The 23,653-nt window shown below is 43.8% G+C and overlaps 1 protein-coding gene across 2 annotated transcripts; it reads right to left on the bottom strand.

Moving 5' to 3' along the window:
• Positions 1-10,174: 10,174 nt before the first annotated feature.
• KAT7 (lysine acetyltransferase 7) lies at positions 10,175-23,639 on the bottom strand. 2 transcript variants are annotated; one of them, XM_049799413.1, is made up of 15 exons: positions 23,420-23,639; positions 21,720-21,867; positions 20,219-20,395; positions 19,789-20,028; positions 19,133-19,215; positions 18,796-18,885; positions 17,942-18,040; positions 17,665-17,775; positions 16,644-16,835; positions 16,351-16,440; positions 15,294-15,434; positions 14,003-14,096; positions 13,667-13,813; positions 12,679-12,785; positions 10,175-11,999 (listed from the first exon to the last, which is right to left on the bottom strand). In XM_049799413.1, exons 1-15 carry the CDS (start codon positions 23,432-23,434, stop codon positions 11,898-11,900), a joined length of 1,836 nt encoding a protein of 611 aa, XP_049655370.1. In that variant the 5' UTR covers positions 23,435-23,639; the 3' UTR covers positions 10,175-11,897. The 2 variants fall into 2 exon arrangements, with proteins under 2 accessions (XP_049655370.1, XP_049655369.1); XM_049799412.1 differs by lacking the exon at positions 23,420-23,639 and having other exon boundaries at positions 21,720-21,891.
• Between the last annotated feature and the right edge of the window lie 14 nt (positions 23,640-23,653).

Below are 23,653 nucleotides of genomic sequence, written 5' to 3' on the forward strand. Positions count from 1 at the left end.
AGTGACCTGTCTTCCTTTGGAGTTGGCCAAAGTCATGGCTGAACTCTTCATGGCTGACCTTGCACATTTCTCATTACTGTGTACATTGAAACTTGTGGGCTGAAAATGCTGGAGTCACCACTGATCACTGATCTGCAGACCACTGTTGAGGAATTATTGTTCTTAGGCTACAACAGCTGCAGCTCATCTGACTCAACCCCAGGGGTCTCAGCCACCTCAGGCAGAGCCCACTGACTCCAGCAGGTTGTGGTTGATGCAAGTGATGAGACCAAAGCCTGACTTCATGTAGTTCCCACTCTCACCAGTGCAGCCTCAACACTTGTTTTTCAAAAGCAGCAGGTTAGCATTGTTACTCTAAAGCAGACCTCACTCTGTCCCCCAGATGACAGAAATAATCACAGGAAAGGCAGTGAAAGAGAAGACTCTCAGAGTGCTATCCAGCTCATCTCTCTAGCATCAACAGAAGACAGTCTCCCGAGGCTTTCTGCTAGTGACCCTGGTGATGGGATTTCTCCCAGGACTACAGGAACATACCAAAGGCTCAGAAGGCTGTGTTTTTCGTGACACTCATCCTATATTCCCCCTCTCTTTCATCCCTTTAGTTCCAGTTATTTACCTCTCTCTGTCCCCTAAAAAATCTTTCTCCCTCCTTGGGCATCTTCTAAGAATGTGTATCAGCCCCTCCCCACCATCTGATTCATTCAGCCTTTTGTCACAAACCAGTCCCTCAAGCTCTGGACCAGTTTACTACTGTCCTCTGAACTCTGTCAGTGGTCATCTTCCGGCCGGAAGGCTAAAATTTTCCACAGGGTTTACTGCCCACAGTCAGAACCAGATTTTCAACAACATGCAGCACATCAGCTTGGAGCTGGTCACAACGAAAAAGCCATTTATTCCTTCGGGGAGGAGATAAGACGTAGGCCCTTTGGAAGATACGTCAGGTCTCTCCCACCTCCCGACACCAATGCACAGACGCCTTCAAGTCCCACAGCATGTTTCACTGCTCGTTCATATAGTGGTACAATGAAGTCTGTATCTTAATTAGGGCACTGAGGTGCTAACATAAAGGAAATAAAAAAAGAAAACCATGACTTCTTTAGCTGTAACAGATCCTGCATTCACACTGAGAGTCCTCCAAAAGGGCAAAATCCTGAGCATTGTTTTCATACACTTGCAGAGCTCTGGGGCAGGTCTAGTCAATTTTAGCGAAAACTGCAAAACCAGAGAAGCTTGCCTTGAATTGATCAACCTCAAAGTCCCTTTTTGGTGTAGGAGGCAGAGAGCCTCCTGTTGCTGCTTGCATATATTGCAGGCAGCAGATTATTAAAGCACTCGCCCATTAAGTGCACAACACAACATTAGAATAAATAAATAAAATTTTGCAGTCTACTGGTGACATCTTTAGCCACCCACTTCCACTGCCAAACGGTGACATAAGAACTGCGGGGCCGTAGGTGTTGCTGGTAGTCCAAGGGTTAAGCTGGGTTAGTCATGTCCGGGCAGGGCCAGGGGCAGATGCACTGCCCAGGGACACTGACGGTGGAAGGCCAGTGCCATCTATGGGCCATATCCTGCCCTGGCCTCTCTCTGTGCTGATCTGGGACAAGGGACAAGAGTGGGGACGGGTCAGTCTCAAGGGACTGCTGCTCTGAGCTGTCATAAGTCAGCTAAGAACAGGGGAAACTGATGCATGCAAAGGGAGTGCCCAGCCAGATGGATTCAGACTGTGCTAGCAGAGAACCTGTCACTTGTGGTGATGGGAAAAGAGGTGGGTCACGTCCCCTTGCAGCAGAGGCAACCACCTGGGTTCCCATCTGGCAGACTGGGTTCTAGTTGAAGTGTCTGGGACAATATGTAAACCTTCCCGATGGGAGAAAAATAGATGTCCCTTCCCTGCGAGTTATGGGGGCAGCAGGCACCCCCAAACTCATAGCAGAGGACAAGAAGAGCGGTATCTGTTGTGAAAACAGAGCAACTAAGGCACACAGTGGTGCAGCCATCTGCCACATTCAGTCATCTACCTGTGCCAAACCTGGGAAGGAAACCCAAGGTTTTCTCCCAAGCACCAGTCAATGCTCTAGGAGAAAGTTTGCACCTTTCCTAAAGTATAATCCTATACTGACATCCTCTAAAGCTGGAAATAGTTAAAAACACGCACTGGACAGTGCTAAAGTGGTTACTCTCACCATGCCCTTCCTGCAAACCAAATATGCCTGAACGTGAACGGTTATTTTTGCCCAGAAAATATAGATAGATGGATAGATAAAAGTAAAACTGAGCTCGCAGGAGAAGCATAGATGGGTTTCTGTGCCTTTGCACAGCGACCTTCCCTGCCCTGGGAAGGCAGCACCCTCTGCTGCCCTCTCAGAGCAAACCAGACCTTGCTATAAAACCTCCTGGACTTCACTGACATTTTGCTGGGGATTTCCAGGGAGTTTGCGGTTGCTTGGATTCAGTCATGTATGCAATGCCTCCTCTACTAGCTAAGCATGATGAATTATCAGATTTAACTGAGAAAAAAAAATTCCAGGAACTTTTAAAACCCTTTTAATCAACTGCTTGTGATTCTAGAAAACAAGGCAGTGCATGATCAGAGTGGAACTCCTGGACTGGCAATGCAATTCTTTAATAAATACATCCCTCATCTGGTGGATGGGAACCAGATTTTAGGATTCTTAAATGTGATCTGAATCAAACTCATCTGGGAAATGGATTTCTCACAGCCCCACCAAGCAAGTGTCTGCTTTTAAGTGGAAAACTTGAGAAGAATTAACTGACATGGTGAGCTTAAACAGGTGATCTTAAATTGCAAAATTTTCACAAAACAGCAAAACCTTTCTGCTTCCAACTCTACAGACTTTCCTGGAATTATAGAATTCCTTATCTATATGTGGTTGAATTAGCCAAATTAACAAAATACCAAAAATGAGGAAAAGAAGAAAGAAGTATTTAAGACCTGCATATAACATCTTCTCAATGTTAGACAACAGCATTATCTGATCAAAGAAGAGCTTGCTAAAGGTTAACAGACACAAAGTAAACTCAGCTTCACCTGCATCTTGGTTTCTAACAGACATATCTGTTCTGATTTCCAGTGATTTAATATATGGTGTCTTTATGCCACAGGGCAGTGTGAATAGCAAGCTCCTCCTAAACAAGCAGGTAGCCTGCTACCTCTGCTTGGCATTAGTGTAAATGGCTACATGTGATCCAGGACAATGTTGCAAGTATCCTTGTGTATCCAAGGTTTGTCCTTGGAAAGTGGACATAGGATCAGATAAGACAACCTCAACTTGGCCTTTTTCCTACTCCAGAAAACACACAAATACCTCTCTGCAAAAGGACCACTGAAAACCTAACTACAAGAAAGTAGAAAGCCAGATACAAATGTATTGCCTACTGGCTACAAGCCGTATCTCTGCTTGTTTCTGGAAGCAAAGTATAGCAAAGCCGTTCTCTAAAACAGCAGCACCCAAGATGTTAAAATCAGTCAGAAGAGGAGTAGTCTTGGCCAATATTAAACTTAGTCACTGAATTTTGTTGTTGTTCCCCATCTGATTTCTGTTTTTCTCACACACAAGGACTAGACTGTCAAAGAAAGATTGCTTATAGACTTCTGATTGCCGGTTTCCAATGCCAGCATTAAATAATAAACAGAATGGCTCAAGCAGCAAGTGATTTATCTCACTGGAAGGAGAGTAATTGGTCTGCATGGAAAACTCCCTAGCGGGATGGAAAGCAAACAAGTATCTTGATGCAGTGTATTGGCTCATCAGGAACACACTGAAGTTGCCAACAAACACAGTTTACTGACATCCTGTTTCTTTCTGGCTGCTCAAAGGGGTCAAACTGCATCTCCAGAGGTGGTAAAAACACCACTAAAGCTTCCTGTTTCCACTTCTCTGCCCAAGAAACTGTCCTCAGGTCAGAGTGGTGAAAGGATGCACAGCCAGACGAAGGTGTCCCAGGTGTGCATTAACTGGGGGAACCCTGGGAAGAGTAGATGGTACTTCTGCATCTTCTTTAGCCCTGGCTAGCGTGACATACTATGCTGCACTATGTAGCTACAGTTGCATGGCTATGCCGTTGATCCCCATTCAAACCAAGGCTGTGATTGCCTTCATTTATCTCTCAAACACCTCTGCTGAGATACACCCCTCTACAGATGAGTCCATACTACATTGACTCCTCTACAGAAGACTCAGCAGTTGCCAGAATTAGACAATCAATCAATGGTTGAGCTAGGAGAAGAACCCAGTTCTGGAGTGAAATGGAAGTGGGTTTGAGTTTTTGGTTTTCCAGGGGAAAGTAGCTGGTGCCCCACTCTAGAAACTGTGCCATGGGGAGGTGGGATTTGTAATTGCTAACCAGGAGCTCCCAGCAAGGGTACTACATTGCACAGAGATGTGTGAGACACCCCAAGTGTCTCACATCAGAGGGCATTGTTTCTGCATTTTAACTCCAGAGCTGGGGGGGGAGGTTCCCTTTCTTTCTCTGAGTCATCACAAGACCAAGTGACTAGCAATTAGTTTGTGAGTGTTAGCCTGACACAGCCCACTACACAGGGTAGCAAAGACTTCCCAGCGCAGTATTAATCTCTAACCTGATGTTAAGAGGACAGTAGAAACAGGAGGGACGTGCAGCTGAGGTTAATTCACTGAGAAGGGATCAAGGACTCAGCATTGACAAAATAGGAGAGCTCTGTAAACAATACCAGCACCAGTGCTCCTGATACAAAGAAAGAATCAGACCGTTCTTTTACTGCAGAGGAGAGAAGTTACAGGCAGTTGGACCATGCCAGAGATATGCTCAGTAGCCTGCAGAAAACTATATTAAGTTAGAACCATTTTGCCCATCTCATACAAAAATGGGATCTAAAGCCACCTTTGCCACTTCTTTTTCCCTGAGCTGCAGTTCTGGTAATGTTTGTCTCAGGAGAAGCAGTGAAGAGCTCCTTAGAGGGTTTTTTCATATGAATAGAAATGTTCTCATAATCTCTCAACAGAATTTGCAGTCGTTAGTTTCTGTTACTTTAGATAAACAACGCCCAGCAGAGCTGAAACCCACTGATCTTCTTTTTGTGATAGATGTGAAAACCAAGAGCTGTACAGGTAACATCCTTTTACACAACGCTTTGGCTAAAATGTAAAACCACTGAACTTCCTTGTTCAGACTGACTGATGGGTAAGAGTGGGTGATAGCGGCTGACAAGCATGCAGTTCCCTTGACCTCCTACATGATCTCTTCCTACACTTGTTAGCATACCTGTTATTATGTTAAAGATTGGCCTCAGTTATAAGCCCTAACTCAGACTCCTCATTAATCTCCACCTAAAAACACTAGCTATGAAAGAGCCTGATCTACGATCACCTCCCCAGGCACCAGGGGAATTGAATACAAAGAAAATGAAAGTCATCGACATTTCCCTCTGTTCAGACAGTTCCCTTTCAACCACCCCCACTGAATGAGTAGTGCTAAAGCATATTTACTTCTAAAGACTGACAGTTGTCTAGTACCTTATATAGCTCCGCATGTTCATTCTTTTACTGATTTATTTCTACCAATAACAGAATATGTAATCTAGCTCCAGAAGCCTATCTATTTTTAACTTCCTACTACTAATATGTGATGTAGGACTATTGTAATTTGTGGATCTTCTGGATATGTGTACAGAGTAGGCACAAATTAAGAAGTGTTTTACCACTGTTCAGCACACGAGTTAACTGTGACACTGAAGAAGGGTGTCAAGTCCGGTTTAACAGCTGTCTTTGAATTTGAAATCTTTTACTGTAGCTCGCAGGAGCCTTTGAGATCCATTCACTTCCTGGGGATGTTTTCTTTTCCTTTTGTTTTCTCCCTTTTTGCTACACCTCTGCTGTCATCCCAGTCTCGGGTCTGGGTGTTTTCTTGTGGTGTGTGGGCAGGAGCCCGGGGAGGAGGGGGGAAGCAGACCTAATTACAGGGGATGCTCTCAAAAATAGAGTTGCTTTTCCCCTTGTCTGTGAGCTGGTGTGAGAGGTAGGTGTTCTAGTTCTTTCCATAGTTTTGGAACAACAGGAGGGCGGAGTTACTGGCAGATGGACTGTCTTACATGAGTTTAAACTAAGCTCAAGAGTTACACAGCCATCACAATAGAAACAACTGAAGTAATTTTACATATATAGCTTCCTTTCCTTCCTGCTTCCCTGCTGTCTCTTTTCCCTCTAGCGTTCTTTATAGGAATATCAACCACCTATTCCTTCCCTGCAGATCCTCAGTGTGGCCACAACATGACCACATCCTGCCCCAAACAATTACATCAAAAAGGAAAAGCCAGCAGAACTGCCAGTGCTCAGCCAGGGAGAAGGAACAGCAGCGATGGACCAATTCCTGGAGATGCACACAGAAGATCTTCTCAGTGAACAAAAAGAAGCACCAACTTGCCTCAATGCGGTAAAAAGTCTTATTGTACCAATATTGCAGAAGTCTGGAAAAAACCCTGTCACAATGAGGGGCTTTGCGATTTGCCAAATGAAATGGTCCAGGGACAGAATGAGTGAAAGAGGTTTGGATCACGTCAGAGATCTAGTTCAGTGCAGTCCCTATGAACACTACTGGTACAACTGAGGGCAGCACAATGAAGTGCTGGATTAAGACTAAGCAGCTGGTGGTGAGAATAGCAGCCGTGGGATCCCTATGCCTGTTCCCTTTGTCTCAGTTTTCCACACTGCAAAATGAAAGTTCATGGAACAGCAGGCCCCCAAAGGACTCAGAGAGCTCGCCTGCTCATTAACAAAAACCGGATCTCCAAAGCACAAAGAGTGAGATGAGTAAATGAGACCATTCTCCATATAAGGCAGTAGTTCACAGTCTGTTGTCATACCCATTCTACATTCTCATTTTTGGGGTTTTAACTATAAAAACTTGCCTTGCACTGGGCAGAAGTTCAACTTGGAATGCTTCCATGCTGGCAGCTTTACTTTCCTTCTTTTGAAGAAATTCAGAGGAAAAAATAATTTAGCTATGTCCAAGGTCAAAAGACCATTTTCCAGTGGCAGATTCTGAGAAAGCCCTGGCCTCACTCATGCTAGGCTGGAGTAGCAGTTAAAGTGCATTTGACTGCTCCTGAGAAAGCCCTTTGCAGGGCTTGGTCTTTGTCAGGGTCAGCACAGGTGAGGTCTTCATATCCATTGTGCTTCCAGAGTGTGGATTCAAGGACGAGGTTGGGGAGAGGCTGAAGTATTGTGTGTTTTAACTATTCTTTGTTTCCCAAGACTGATGGAAGTTTTGAGATAGCATACTATTAAAGCAGCCCTGAGGCTGCTCTGATATACACTGGGATGAGCAGAGGAAAAAGTAGGGCCCTGGATGGCTTCAGAATGCACTGGTAAACCATAATTGAACACTTGAGAAGGATACATAATTTACAGAGATATTTCTTTAAAGAGGTATGTAGATACCATAATTAATGATGACATACATTGTTGAGGCAGTCATTAACCTTGAACATGAACCTCTGACTCCTGTCAGACACTTTATTGGGTTCAGCTGATCTTAGATTTGATCCAGACAAGCAGTTCCTACATTAGTTGGCACAAGAGCTAAGAATCCCTCTTGCTCTGAAATCTTAAAACTACATGGAGAAACCTGGGAGTGGTTTTGGGGATTCTTAAATACGCAAATTGTGCACTAACTAGATCAATTAACTTCTCTTCGGTTCAGGCTCCTAAGGCTGAAACAATTGTGAGTCCAGCTCAAAAGCAAAAGATATGCCCATGCTGTTTGTGTGTGTTCAGCCTGAAACACAGTAACCATGTAGTGAAGCTTTAACCTTGGAATAGCAGTGCATGATCCAAAGCAGAGAAGTGTGGGTGAAATCCTCTCGAAAGCATATAGCCCCGTTATACTTGTCTGCAGTTTGTGCTATCATACCTGTACTTTAATATGGAGACTAAAATAGAAAGTTAAGTTGTTTTAACTATGACATCTGGAAAGCCAGAAACAGCAAAACAAACAGGGAAAAAGTTGCAGACTAGAAGGACTGTCAGTAAAACAGCTACAGGATAGCTGGAATTTAAGCAAAGGGGCAGAAGTCATGGAAAGTTCTCTGGGAAACAAACTCAACAGGAAACAATACTGTTATAGAAGCACACACACTGGCTACTACTGTGCCCATAAAGCTTTCAAAGGGCTATTTCTCATTTACTGACAGCAGAGAGACATAAAGGTTTTTTAACCTTGGCTCTACTGAATTATAATCTTTTTGGAAAATACATACGAGAAGTGCATTAGATGACACCTAAACCAAACAAACTTCATTGTTGGCCCATGGAAAAAAGGATGAGAGTGATGCTAAAGCATTGGGACTGAGCATTGGAAGACCTGGCTTTCTCATTCTTTGGTAGGGTATCTCTCTGATTTTGGGCACATAACCTGGGGCTTTCAAAAACAGGCAATTCCTTATGAGGTTGTACCTGCTCACCTTTACTGGCATTCAAAATCTTATTTGATTTATATGACTTTCAGTTCCACAGTCAGTTCTTGTTTCTGGGACTTAAGAGGTGAGGTGGTCTGGCTCTCAACTTTTCATTCAGTCTTGCATTGAATTTGTGTTTGTGCTAGGGTTTTTTTGGGTCTATCACAGCAAAGAACTCTTGTAGGGTTACCAGTGTGCTTAAAATTACATAATCTATGTTAGGTTGAGGCTAAATGTAAGTGTTGTGGGCTTTTTTATAAATGAGAAAAGAAGGGGGCAAGAAGGCATCAATCTAGGAAAATTTACTGAAAGCACCGGCTGCTTTTTGGTAGTGTCTTAATTTTTAGGTGCCTTCAAACTGCCCATACAGAATAGAACATCTGCAAGTTTGCAGTTGCTATGAATAAACTGTGGGTGAAACTGTAAGTGTGTCTCATCCTTTGGTAACCCAGAGATGTTTATGGCTATCTGTATGACTCACTACTTAATTAGTGTTTGCATTACCAAAGGACCCAGAGGTCTCAGTCAAGCGTGGGACCCCATCAGGTTAAGAACTGTACATATACAGAGACAGTCACTGCCTCAGAAAAGTCACAACATAAACAGACTTGACAGAATAAGGACTGGAGGGAAACAAAAGCTTAGAGAGGGGCTGACTGTCACACAGCAGAGCAGTGTGGGAAATAAAACCTTTATCCTCTTGTCTCTCTTTCCAGTTATCTACAAATTAAATCACACTGCATCTTTCTGTACTTGCAAGAAAAACAAAAAACCAAAAAACAAAAAAGCAAAAAAAAAAAAGGCAACTGGTATTGTACAAAACTGTGCTCAAATAAGTAAAAGCAATGCTCCCAAATCAAATGCTTTAAAAACTGTCTCATTAAGGAAAACAAGATAGAATTCAGAAAAGCCTTGATGTGACTTGGGTAAACAAGCATCATTGTTCGGGGAAGTGTCCCTGATTTTCATCTTAATCAGAACAAGACTAGCAAGGTATTCCATCTCAATTAGTTTGCTCTTGCTTTGTAAGCTGAGCATCCCGAGTCCCAGGCCATGATCACCAACATGTCAGCCTTACTCTTAACAGCACCCTGGCTTCTCTGCAGCTTAGAGCCCAGAGTCCAAAACCATTCCCTATTCTTTTTTAACTCCCATTGAGTTATGCAGAAAAGCAGAATCTCTGGAGGGAGCTGGAGCAGTTATGTGTCATTAACCATTTTATATCAGAGATTATATCAAAGACTCAAAGTGTTTTAAGAGATGTGCTGAACTTCAAACACTGTTTTTTGAAGATCAGAGACTTTACTGCCCCAAGTCCTCCCACAGTACAAGAAGCAAGAAGGCCTGGTCATGGAAGCACAGAAGGCAAGGCTAAAAATCTAGGGCCATCAATTTTAGGATAACTCCTTCCTTCTTCAGTGAACTTCAGGTTGACAGTTGCTATCCCAGTTTTGCATGACATCCTTAAGTTGCCAGTATCTGGCAACATCCACATATTCCTCATGGTAGCCTCCTGTGAACAGTAAGTTCTAGAGTAAATACACAATACAGGCTATTTCCAAAAGGTTCCAACCTAAAGGCCACTCTAGGAACAATCCTTAATACATCAGGCACAAAGATGGGTTCAGAATTAGTCCCGTACAACATAAAGCAGCAGCTTCACTTAACTGGAGATGCTGAATAGCATCTGACTGAAAAAAATAAAAAGAAGGCATAAACTTGAGCAGAGAACATGCTTTATTGAGAAGTAGATACAAGAATAGCACATTCTACCACATCATAGGAACAGGGTTTAGCTTCTGCACAAGAATGGCCTTCTTCCCTACTCCACAAGAGATCTACTTTGTTGGATAGTTTCATGAGTATCTGTAGTTAGTTACAATACAGGAGCAAAGGGCATGAGACAGCAAAATTCAGTAATGCCCACAAGGTATACACCATGTACTGATGATCTTTTTTTCTTTTTCTTTTTTTAAGGAGGCAGAGAAAGGCAGGCAACCATCAGAAGAGTAGTAGAGAACTTTTCCACATTAGGATGGGTCAGTGGTTAACAGGAAATGGCTCCCACCTACCAGTATATTGCAAGTGCTTCATTTCAGACAACATTCAGTGAGGAAGCATTGGAAGGTTTAAATGAAATCGGCACTATATGATGCTGCCATCATCTACCCCAAGATTGTCCCCCCTTTTAATTACACTGGAGCCATATAAGAAACTTGTGGCACAAGGACAGTGGTTATACTTGAAAGCCATTGTACGATAGTTTCTTCCGGTGGTGCTGATGGGAGAGAGGAAGTAAAAGCTTTTTTGTTTTACGAAGACAAACAAGAATGCACTGTCAGAGAAGCAAACCACCCACACAGCTAACTGGAGCTGCCACTGATGCACAGAAGGTACACTGTAGGCAATCCAACAACTGACGATATTTGCATTATAGAGTTTCTGTGGCTGTTTGGACAAGGCTAGCAAAAATCTGTCTAAAGTTTTTATTTCTTCAGTCTAGAGGAAAAAAATCCTCTCCAATACAGAGACACCTACAATTCAAGGAAGACTGCTCTGGGAAAAGTATCTCCAGTGAAATATACCAAACAGGCTGCTTCTGTGTAAAGGAACCTACTAACTCCAAGAGATAAACTAGGAAAAAACAGTAACTTATAATCAAAGAGGTCTCTCCAACAGGCGTGGTACTGTAGTAGCTCCAGGAGCATATACCAAGAGCAACTCTATGAAACATCTCAGACCATGATGTTCTCACACACTTAGCCTTGACTCCTCCAGGGTAACACTAATAATCACACCACTCAGTTATAAGATATGCAAGCTTCTGACTGTACAGTATTAACTATGTGAAGACCTGCTATATTATATGGAAAACACTTGTGAAAGAGGTGGCATGTTATCTTACTAAAACTATTTGATACATGGAATGGAACAGTCCATCAGACAGGACTAGTTAAAAATGCTGAAGTCAGTGTAACTGCAGCTCGTTGGAAAACCAGACTTTGCCCAAACAAGCATTATTAGACCTTGTTCAAAAGCCACAGAAGTTTTCTCCATTACTTAGAACGCAAGGAACCTGAAGGAAGAAACAACCAGATTATAGGACACAACACAACCTCATTGGAATAAGAACATGAGGGTAAGACCAGTGACTGGACAGGTACAGTACCAGATATCAGAACTCCTTGGGCCAGTGCTGCTAGGAGCTTCATTTGGGTCCTATACAGATCCAATCCTTGCAACCTCATTGAGGCCGAAACATAAAGTTCCTCAGAACTAGCGTCTGTGGTGTGCACAAAAGATCTGGGCCAGAACAGTACCAAGGGGAACTGATCTTTTGGGAGGGTACTGTACCAGCCAATCACAACAGCAACAGATACAACAGAGATCCCTAGGGTACTTCCTACTGCTGGGGTTCACTGGCTTCAGGAGTGATAGACAGTTAAGTTCCCTTAGGAGGGGTCCATTTCAAACAGCTGGGATCCATTATCTTATTGCTGTTGGATCTTTTTGCCTCTTTGGCTATCCATTCATCAATCAGATCCTAAGGAAAAGAGCATGAAAGGGCAGGTTAAAACAAATGATCCATGATGGAGAATTATCCATGGTACACCACCACACATCTAAGTCCACAAATCTGTAGATGACTAGCCTGCTAACTGCTTATTGTGACAAAAATACCATTTCCTCCACAGTGCTTTCTAGAAGCCCTTCCAATCACACTGATAAGGCTACTTTTAGCTACAAAGTGAAGTCTTCTCAGGGAGGGGAAAACAAAAGATAGAATCTGTCACATTTGGGGATTTATAAACCACTTGTCTTATATCTAATGAGGGTACAAACAGGACTCATTCGGGATTCCATTAATTCAGTTCACTTCTATGTCATCCATTTGCCCAATAAAGGGCAGGCGTGATAAGGACCATGATGGGAATGTTGATCCATTGCTTCCCTAAAAAGCCACTTACAGTGAGCAACGTTATTCCACACATCAGAAGAGGAAGGTCAATACAGCATATTTCTACACTACTGAAGAATCAGGTTGGATGCCCATGTTGTATTTTATCAGTTACTACATTTGAAAATTACAGCACTCCCCCACTAGAATGAAAAGGCTGGAAAAGCCAGCACAATGCAAAAGAAATACTGATTTCAGCAAGTTCATATGAATCTAACAGCTAAATATAAGGAAACAATACAGAAATAGCCACCACAAATCTTACCTGTCTTTTTAGGACCAGGTGTTTTCCCTTCCAGTACTTGAGCATCTGAAGCGCCTGCAACGTGCTAACAATGTCAACAGGATTTACTGCAGTCTCCTGGCTGATTTCTGCAAACCAGTATCAGTTTACGTTAGAATAGAAACAAATTCCTCTGCAATAGCCTATAACTGTTAGTTTTCAACTACAAGTTTTATGCAACTCCTTTTGAAGTGATATACACAAAGTGCCTTGCACATACGAAGGAGGTACATGCAGTATTACTGCTGCTGCCGGACTTGTACTCTTTGACCACCCTGGTTATCTGTAGCACTGCTATACAACATGCCTTTGCTTATTTCACTCGAGGACTGACTGACTGCAAATAGCTTGAGAGCCACAGCCTATGGATGCAAGCCATGCAGAGCTGTACAGAAACAGCCCAGCTCACTCAAAAACTGAAAGCCAGCCTAGACATCACAGTGATTTAGTGATACTGATTTTAGGATCCAAGTTAGTAAGGTGTAATCCTCTGAAAGAAGGTGTAGCCACTTCTTCAGAACTACCTTGATATCTCTATGAAATGCTGCATACTCCTAGGTGCCATAAACATAAAAATGCTATTAAAAGAAGTCCAAACAGTCTTAGTATTTTTCCAAAGCATGTGAAAGCCTCTCAGGGGAGCCATTCTTCTTTTTAAAATTAACATTCTAATCTACAGATGGATAAAGTAAGAACTTAAAGATGCTGAATCTTTCTTAAAAGTCTATTTTTTAAAACAAGCAGCCAGCACATACTTTCAAAACTCTCCAAGCTGGCTTTTCTTCAATGGTGGCAGGATTGGAAAGGAACCATACCCAACTACAGGAATATTCCATTAATTGTGCTGCTACACAAACACTTATATGGATGAGTCAAGCATGACCTGCCTCATATTTGAGGAAAATGAGTGAGATGCATAGGTATATTTCTGAACCACTTCACTACAAGCTTATTTAGCTTAAAAACATACCCTTTATAGAGATCTCTTTTCCTTGGAAATTATGTAGGTAACGAAGGAGAACTTCCTTCCAGTAACTACGGTAGCTGATGAGGCCTAAATCAGACAGAGGGCGTTCCGGAGAGCCAACTTTCTCCTCTACTTTAGAAAGCAAATAGCCTGTAAAGGAAAGAAAACCTAGTTATCCTTCCTAAACTACTCTCTCCTGACTTTCAGCCTCTTTACCACATGCAGCAATCAGTTACAATGAAAACTGCTCAACCACCACCATAGGTACGTTAGATTTCTTGGTGAAATTGTCATGTTGGATAGGATATGCTTCCAGAATTTCTCTCTTTCTCTACTTACTGAAGTCAATGAGCATTTTGCCGTAACCTTGCCTCATATATTGAGGCATTGTCAGGATACAAGAAACATTATAGTTGAGAAAAGAGTTCTTCTCCTAAAAACAAGAACAGAGAGGATAGATTAACAGGTCTAGATCTGTACAAACAGTGGGTATATCATAATCCCAACAGACTGAACAAGCCTGTGCAACTGATACAAGGTGAAAGGAGCAACAGCAGAAAAACCTGCCTAACAACAAGTAACACGATCATCCTTCAGCTACCAACCTGGCTTAGTGTCTTACTTTATTAGCCATTAAATTGGGTGCTTGGTGCACAATTTTAAGCCTAGGATGGCTGGCCATGGAGTTGTACCTGAGAAGGAGCCAGTAACACTCTCACTACCACCTCTGTCATCTACCAGGTTTATGTTGCTTTCTTTTTGCATGTAACAGCAGCATTATAAGCACATGGTGTATATTGAAATGCTCAGACAAAGAAGAGACTCAGACACACTCAGATCAATGCAGATTTTTCTTCAGAGCTTTTTTTTTTTAGATGTTTATTCAGTTTTAATTCAGGTGACTTAAGGAATATAATTCCCTGCACTTTATTTGGGAGAGTATTCTCCTACCTATAGAATTTCACTGACTGAAATATCAAAACTGATAAGGCATTGCATGATATCACCATGTCCAAAAGGGTAATCACTTTTTCTGTATTGAAGTTAAGAACAACCAGGAAATGTATTTCACCAATGTGCAGCAGAGATTAAACAAACAGATTGGCTATTTTTTAGGTAGGCAACATGTCTGAGCAAACAGTTAAGAAAACTGGCTCCTACTCTAAGCCTGGCCAGTGACTTACTTGTGGGATCTGCTTAAGTTACTTATGTCTCAGCTTCTCCACCTAAGAATTTTTATTCTTTCAAGTACTTTATTAAAAAAACAACAAAAACACATAGTGACTAATACTTATTTTAATGTATTTTTCTCTACATTTCTTTACATTTTTTTTATCATTACTTTTGCCTACATTTAAGACACCACCATGCTTCGTAGCAACAATAGTTCATTTGAACCGATTTGGTTTTTGCTAGTAATGAGGAAAGATGCTACAGCAAACCACTTGCAAATCCTGCAGCAAACAGCAAGAACAATTCATGCAAATCATGTTTGAAACTTTATCTACTCCTAAAAGCAACAAATCCTGAGACTGCAAAAACTCATGACAGGAGATTCAGTACTGATAACTGGTGTCCTAAATGTCATTCTAGCAAGGTAATAATGTGTATGTATGTATTTTCAACTAACCTTGGAGAAATATCCTATCAGGTGACAGCCAGTGTTGTCAGCTTCTGTCATGACATAGAACAGGAAGGGTTCAACATCATAATACAGTGTTTTATGGTCCAAAAAAAGTTTTGCCAGCAGACACAGGTTTTGACAGTAGATCTAGAAGCAAAAGGAGAATAGGATACACCTGTTTATTCCAGTGGAACATCCCAAGAGTAGACAAAACCAGGCATACGTGGGAAATGACAAGAAAATTCTGAATCATCTGAGAAATGATGTACAGTCTTTCAAACAGAGCAGTTGGGCCAGGAAACAATTCCATTTGTGATGAAACTTGATAAGCCTAGATTCCTAAGGGTGGGAACTGACGTTTGCGATATCAATCTCTGAATGCCCAAAACATCACATCCTCAGTGAAGGGGAGCAGAAGGTTGGATCTCTGCATGCTTTCACTGTACTGCATTAATCTCGTGCCCCAAGGTTATCTCTGGTAACTAGAAAAGACTCCTCCCAACTTCCGGCAGTGCAGAATTTAGCTTTTCAATTTGTTTTTTTGTTCTTTCCTCTGAAGCCTTCAAGACCGGACACAACTAGAGACAGGGCACAAACATGGTGGTACTACCCAGCCCTGAATCTGCAGTTGCAGATTCATGTTCTACCCTTCAATTCAGGGTTATGGAGATCACCCTCAATAACATTGGGCTGTTTCCCACTCTGACACAAATTTGACTGAGTGTTCACAGTGAATGGGAGATGGGCAGTAGCAAGCTACTGAGGCCAAGCACAGAAATCTCCCCATTTTCAGAAATGGATCTTGACACACATCTCCAAGCACAGTATGAGACAACAGATGGAACTGCTGAAGCACAACAGAACTGAGGAATAACCATAACAAAAATGCAAACAAAACTATTGCCAGAATTGCAAGAATGGACAGATCAGACTCTAGTAGCCTTTCTGCAATTAGAGGTAGAAAGGGCCATCTGCATCCTGTATCTCTACTGCAAAAGCAGTGCCTGGCACATTTGAAAGATAGACTCCACACTCAAGACTGGCCTAATGATAAGTTAGTTACCTTGTTCTTTTTCCCATCCACTTCAAACACGGAAATGGAGCCTTTGCGGTAGATTTCATCACCCGGTGGATGTTTCCAAACACATTTCGCCTATGACAGGAAAACAAAGTTAGGGTGACACTACTATTTTAAGGGTGGAAAAGGTTACACAACAGCTACTGGATATACCAGGAAACATGCAGTCATCTCACCTCCTAAAGCAGGCAACTGAGCTAACAACAGTAATGTTTTAAAACATTTACATGCCAAAATCAGGTTTAAAACTAAGGAATCAGGTCTTCCCTAGCCCTTACCATGTGTCTGCGCAGTATTGTCTGGCTCTTCATATATTTGAGACAGAACTCACACATGTAGAGACGTCCCAGACGAGCATACTCCTCTGGGTAGGGAGAATGATACCAGGTATCCAGCTCATAACGGCCAAAAGCGATTGTTTTAATCATATTGCTGCCTTCTGTGATCTGGCCCTGGAGCCGCAACTTTTCCTGCAAATGCAAAAAATTAAAAAGTAGGTAGAGAGGAAGAGGGCCCTATTTATTTCTCTCAAGGAAATAATTTACTTCAAGTCTTCTAAATTCATCTTTCAGTGTGACCATGTCTAATGACCCCTCCCACAGACCCCTCCTCAGTCTGAGCCCTGTCCACAAGCAGTACAGTTATTGACTGTTCCTTTCATCAGGAAATGTCTTGTGAATCTGTACTTAGCAGCACGCTAACACTAGGATCATACTCTTACTATCGCGAAAGCCATGTAAGCTCCTTGCCACTTCATGCTGTTTTCCTAATCTTTAGGAAGAGGGCACAGCCTAAAGCTCTGCCTTAGATATCCCAGATGCGGTTGTCACTGGTAAGCTTCACGTATCTTTTGGTTCATCTCTGGAGATGGAAGGTAGCTTTGGAAAGCACCTACAGAAGCCTCAAGCAATACAAGGTTTTGAACTCCACTCCACAGTCACCGGCTACTGTCAAGATGGCTTTTGTCTTTTGTTATCATCACTCCTTAGCCATTCTTTCAGCAGGTGAAGCTGTCCATTCTTCCACTGAAAACAAACACCTATTAAATGCAACTGTTACTAATTATTCCTCTTGCAGGCACTGCAGCATTCATGACTGCAAATGCTTAGCTCCAGCTGTACTTCCAGCAAACCCTCTGAACAACTGCCACTTAAACATTATCCCTAGTGTAATGTTACTGACTTGGCTGGGCTGTAGCTGCTTTTCTTACAAGCTCTGATTCTATCTGTACAAGCACAACAAAACCCAGAAAGCATTCATGTTTCTAACAAAGACATTTGCTTGAGTTAGAAGTCTCACCAGGTCCTCAGATGCCCGTGCTTGTGCTCTTCGGAAAAGCTCGAGGTCATACTCACTCGTCAGGTTTTCAAGTAGAGGTTCCCTAGTATTGCCATAGGTTTGTCTGTGCTCCTAGAACAATAAAATAATAGGAGGTTTTGCTGCCATGCTGCTACTAAACTGTTGGATCTTGCAGCTTTTTTAGCTGACAATGGTGCAGAATGACTGGGAAAGCCAAACTTCTTAGTGGTCTCATTGCAGACAGCAGGGAATGAAAGAATAAAGTTATTGCTTTTACCATGTATTTTTCTTTTTGCTCCTTGCTTAGTCCTGAGTTCCTCTTCTTCCTGAGCTCAGCTACTTTCTCTTTGTATCGCAGCTGTCTCTCTGTTGGTGCCTGAAAGAAACCAGAGGTGGAAACCTTCACTAGGCTTCATCCACTTCAAACATTTTTCTTCACCTTCCCACCCTAAAGGACCTCTGTCCTGGCTTTCATTTTATGAGGTTTGTTGCCTCTGAACCAAATCCTGTGCTAATAAGAGGGCACTCCAGGTACAACACAGGTATGTAAAATAGAAAATTTTTTCTTCCTACCGCAGCTTGCCTTTGCCAATGTACCTCAGTCCCACAAGACAGGGTGCGCTCCTTATGCACTGCTTAATCATGGGGAAAAGCTCAGAGCTGACTCATTAAGTCATCTTGACTCAAGTCCAAGACTCATGAACTGAAAAATGTAATTCCCCTGGTGTTATTCTTTTCTATTTAGTCAGACTAAAATTGTAGTTTACAGTTCTGCAGGAATTCTCTTCTCCTAGACATCAAAGCACATAAAAAAGATTATCCTGAGAACAGCTCCAGCCTCCTTTGTAATATTACTGGCCAATGCCACCTCTCTGCTCTCAACAGCTGCTCCAGTCTCTCATTTAAGGGATTGCCCTTGAATTGCCCTTGCTGAAACAAATTGCCCTTGATTACAATGAATTGCCCTTCCTGAAACAAATTGGAGATGACAAGTGGGGAGCATCAGGACTCAGCACAATAGCTTATCTGAGAAGTTAAAAAGGGAGATCAAGTTAAAATCACTGTCACTGGAAACCACAAGCTGAGGTTTTTCCACTTTTAACTGAGCAGCCATATGTGCAGATTGCCTACCTGGTGTCTGGTGGCATGCCTGTTGTTGTCATCCTGCCGATGGGCCAGCATTCTCTCCTCAATCTGCTTATCCCGGCTCTGTGCTCGCACCTGGAGGCCAAAACTCACCTGTCAGTGCTGCAGCAAACTACTATCAAAGCCTTCATCTTTTCCTTTCCTCATTTAGGTGAATTTTCTGAACCAAAATTCACAGATGATTTGACACACAAATGCTGCTGTCTTACAGCTAAAGACATCAGCTGAAACATGTTAACTCATATGTTCTGTTCACAAATGACAGGTCTTGGCATTTTGTTCCAAAAAACCATAAGGAAAATAAAACAGAAGACTCATTTACCTTGCACTCATCTGCTGAGAGATTATGATATAGTGGGCATCCTGATATGGAGAAGTGTCGCTCATGTTTTCCAGTTAGGTGTCCTGCAAAGGATCAGAAAAAAACCCCCAGAACTTTTAACATATGATCATAAAAGAGATTTAAGAAGTATCCCAGATGGGCAGATCCCTCACATGAGCTTCTCAAGGAGCATGCTCAGTTTATTACCAGTGTGACAGAAGGAGCACACTTCATGGTTCATGACACAAGCTTTAAGAACAAAGGTGGAAAATCTTTTTCACACTAACTCAGAAGCTGCACTCCATGCAAGCAGCCAGGTATACTAGAGGGCTGCAATATTTTGTTTCTGAAAACCTGCTTCTGGCAGACACCAGTACCCTACCTGCAAGACTCTGCATTTTCCTCCCACACCTGTGTTCATACTCCTAACTTGCTCTTTACCCTATCATCCCCCAAACACTCCTAGCCAGAAAACACCTCCAGGAAAAATATATCTGCAGATACGCTTCATATCCCTTCTCTATACCCACTTCTCAGTAATACTTGTGATCCTAATTAAGTGCATATTGTTAGGATGTATAACTCAACTGAGCGGGACTTTGAATATCACAGCAGGAAGGCAAAAACCAACAGATTAATCCTGGAGCTGAAATTACCTAAAGAGTTACAACCAGGAGTGGGACATTTCATGTTGAAATTGTAGCTTTCATGGAAGCGGCGGCGCTTAGGGCGGTGAGACAGGTCACTTCCAGAATCCTTCATGGACATGTCCTTGGCAATGCTCTCATCATGGGATACATTTGGACTGGAGATATCAATATCAGACTCTGAGGAAGGGGCATTCCCGGTGGGGGTACGAGGTGGAGACTCATCGTGATCCGCTGCATTTTTAGTGTCTGAATAAGGATCAAGATGTTACAAATTTGCCTGAAAGAAAGCTTTCAAAAAAATATGTAAAGCAACTCCGGACAGCTGTCTCAAACCCTCTATCCTCAGGATATTATACTGTGCCCTCAGAGAATGGAGTCGCATGCTCTTTCCAACAGCATTTTGCAAACTTTCAACACCTCACTGTGCCTTACATACCTCTATCAGAAAAGTCAACCACTTGCTCAGTCTCTGATCCAGATGAACGAGTCTGCCGGAGTGGGTATTTCTTTGGAGTCACAGGAGCAGGCTGCTGTTGGCTGCGGGTTACCCTCCTCGTAGAATAGACAGGCTCTTCTGCTCCAAATGATGGCGGATTACGAACTGGGCTGGAATCTAATTCCATAGAAACACCATAATTACACCCACAATAATTACTCTTAAGTCAGAGACTTGCCTCGCACGTGCTCTGAAGTCTGTAATACCAACATCTGATAGCTGGGCATCAACACAGAGTTCTGTCCTACCCCTCACCACTGCACATCATCACAAAGATATGCTCTGTTCTTCCGAGCTTAAATCTTTTTTAAGATTTAAAAAAACACCGCCACTGAGGAATCTGGAATTAGATCAGCTTTCTCTGGACTTAATTACTTAATTAACTAGTAATTACAAACCAGATCCCATTTGGAAAGCTAAAGAACTTTTAGTTTAGCTAAGAACTATCAGTGTTTAGATAACCCTTGGGAACAGCAAGACTGCTTCTGGTGTGGGGCTATGTTTGGGACCCTGTGTGTGGTTTTGTGATCCTACGCTGCTCATAAGACTATAAAATAATTATTTTGCATGAAAATAATGCTTTCATAACCCAGGAATATCACAGGCCTCCCATACACATCCAAACCACCTTTCCTTTTGTTTTTAAGACCTAATTACCAGATGATCATGCATGTATATTTCTTACCTGCAATAAAATTTGTCGCTAAACAGATTCTTTATCAAAGTGTACACACGGAGCAATGGAAAGAAGTTATTATCTACTGCCATTTCCTCCCCTTGATGCCAGATAGCAGCTTATTAACTAACAGCCAAGAAATGACTACACTAACACGAAAAAATGAGGAGGTGGACACATTCAATGTTTCCTCTTAAGATCTTGATGCCAAAGTAGAAGCATACAAAATAACTGGCAATATGTTGATTACATTTACTGCAGAGTAGGGTCAGCGTCAGCAACTCATGAAAATACATCTTTCCTTGCAGTACAGAAAACCCCAAACAAATAAAACAAAAACAACTTACATCCCTAAACACCCTCTCTCTAGTTCGGATCCAGTACCAGTACAACTGTCTAGATGGAAAGCAAATTTTTAGAGTTCTCTGAAAAATTAGGCAGAGCTGGCAGCAGAATCATGGTGTTTGATTCCTACTTCCTTTAACAAGAAGATAGTTTTACTTTTTGAACAGAGCATACTCGAGTTTTGACTTCCACCACCAGTGTAATCTTTAAACTATATTACCTCATTTGTGTGATATGCACGTATAAAGACTGCTTTTTGGTATGGTACATTAATAGCCAATGAAAAAAGTTAAATATTTTTACTTAAGCATAAACTCCAGACATTTAAGTTCTAAAGGTCAGGAATATGGAGTACATTGAGCCTCTTGTTGCTTAAGAGGCTGCTTTTCTTTTCCTTGTTTAAGAAAATAAAGCATTTACCTTGAGAGCTTTGACTGAGTCTGGCTGAGGAACGGGTCACACGGGCGGATCGTCGTGATGTGCCATCGCTTTCAGAGCTGTCCGTATGCTCAGGATCAGTGGAGAAATCGGAGTCTTCTGTTCCATCTGAGCTACTGCCCGCATTCCTCTGCAACATCACAGACCCAGACATTAGCACAGGAGTACTTAAACTTGCATATTGTATAGAAAAAAAAAAGAGACAAAATATTTGATGCTAGACAGATAAAAGTCAAGCTGACATAATGACATATGCAAACTAGTAAGTGTCAGGTGTATTACTCTGGAGAAAGTATTTTAGTTTAATAAATATGCAATGTCAGACAGCGCCTTCAATAATAAAAAGTTTCTGCAAACTGATCCACTAAGAAAGATCACAGCAGCACCTGATTTTATTTAAAGCAAAAGGTAAATGAAGTTTCAAGGCTGGACAGGATATGCTGAGCTGACCGTTCTCGGTTCACCCCGCCAAGCCAACAGCACTCCCGCACCATCTGCCTGTTCAAAACAGCAGAGGCAGTTCAGCAGAGCACAAGGCTCCACGGGAGCAGGGGCTGGAGAAAACAGATGGGCTCCAGCAACGGCCAAACTGACTCTTCACCACTCAGCAATTCGGGGCAGCGTCAGGGCTCCCCGGTAGAAGCAAGGCAGAGAAAACGAAGGCACTCGGTGAAGAGGCTGGGCCAAAAGAGGCCGCGAATGCCGTCCGTATTCACCTGTCTCGGACCACCAGAGCGGCCCCTGCACCACGCAGGGGACTGGGCGGCTGTCTGAGGGAAGCAGGCCTCAGGAATTGGCGGGCAGCCACCAGCCCACTGAAGATCCCTCCCCTGCCCGGCAGCCCTGCCTGGACAGCTAGGGTGTGGGGGCGTCGACAAGGTCTCGGTCAGGGCGGCCGGAGGTAGCCCCGAGCGGCCGCCGGCCCTGAGGAGATGGCGACGAGGCCGAGGCAGGTGCCGGCGCCCGCCTGAGGGGAAGGGCGGGGGCAGTGGCTGCCGCCGAGGCCCCGCGCGCACGGGGGCGCGAGCGCGGCCCCCGCGCCGCTTTGTTTTGCACCCAGCGGAGACTCGCCGGTCCTGGCCAATCACAAGGCGAGTGGGAAGGGCCGAAAGGGAGAGCCCGCCAATGTCAGCTTGCGAGAGCAAAAGGGCGTGGCCGCTGGCCGTGAGTGACGGCAGGCGCCAGCCTATCCGTGCAAGCCTCGCTCCCACAGAAACATCAACCCGGGGAGGGGCGGGGTGGGAATGGGGGAAGGGAGAGAGGGAGAAACAAGGCACGCGCGGGGAGGTGACCGTTGGGGGGGGCGTAGATGGGCAGCGGCGCAAACCAATCAACGGCCAGCCCGGCAAGGCAGTCCAACCAATACGTGACCAGCTCTCCAACGGCCTGCCCAATCGGAAAAGCCAACAGGCGGACCGCGATGCAGACGCGGGGGAAGGGAAACGGTAACCGTTGGGGGCGATGAGTGACGAGCACGGTGGCCAATCAGCGCCCAGCGTTCCCGTGCGGGAGCCACTCAGGGAGCGAGCGGGGCGGGCGCTGGGGGCTGAAGGCCGCTATTTTCCCCCCAGTTTTGTGCCCGTGAGAGGTAGCGGAGGGGGTGGGGAAGGGCGAAAAAAGCTGCGGCCCGAGCTCGCCGGTTCTCCCGCCGGGTGCCTCCCCGGTTCCCCGGCCGCGCTCACCTTCCTGCGCGGCATCCTCGGCGGGGGCGGGGGCAGCGAGGTTGGCTGGTCCCCGGCGCCCCCGGTCCGCGAAGCGGCCGTCGCCGCCGTGTTAGCGTTGGCGGGCTCCGTGGTGACAGCCGTGTCTCCCGTCCTGCGGCACGTCTGCTCCGGCGGCGCCAGCCCGCTCCCGCCGCCGCCAGTCCCTGTTCCTTGCTCGGTCCCTCACGCTTCCGCCGGGACACGGTCCACACC

The sequence above is a fragment of the Accipiter gentilis genome, chromosome 5, assembly GCF_929443795.1.
Source record: "Accipiter gentilis chromosome 5, bAccGen1.1, whole genome shotgun sequence".
In the NCBI taxonomy this organism is placed as follows: Eukaryota; Metazoa; Chordata; class Aves; order Accipitriformes; family Accipitridae; genus Astur; species Astur gentilis.

Coding starts and splice junctions, on each gene's coding strand:
- KAT7 (XM_049799412.1), bottom strand. CDS start 21,891: ATGTCTGGGTCTGTGATGTTGCAGAGGAATGCGGGCAGTAGCTCAGAT. Junction 13,814..14,002: donor CAAAATGCTCATTGACTTCA/GTAAGTAGAGAA, acceptor TTTCCTTTACAG/GCTATTTGCTTTCTAAAGTA. Junction 12,000..12,678: donor ACCTGGTCCTAAAAAGACAG/GTAAGATTTGTG, acceptor TCTTTTCCTTAG/GATCTGATTGATGAATGGAT.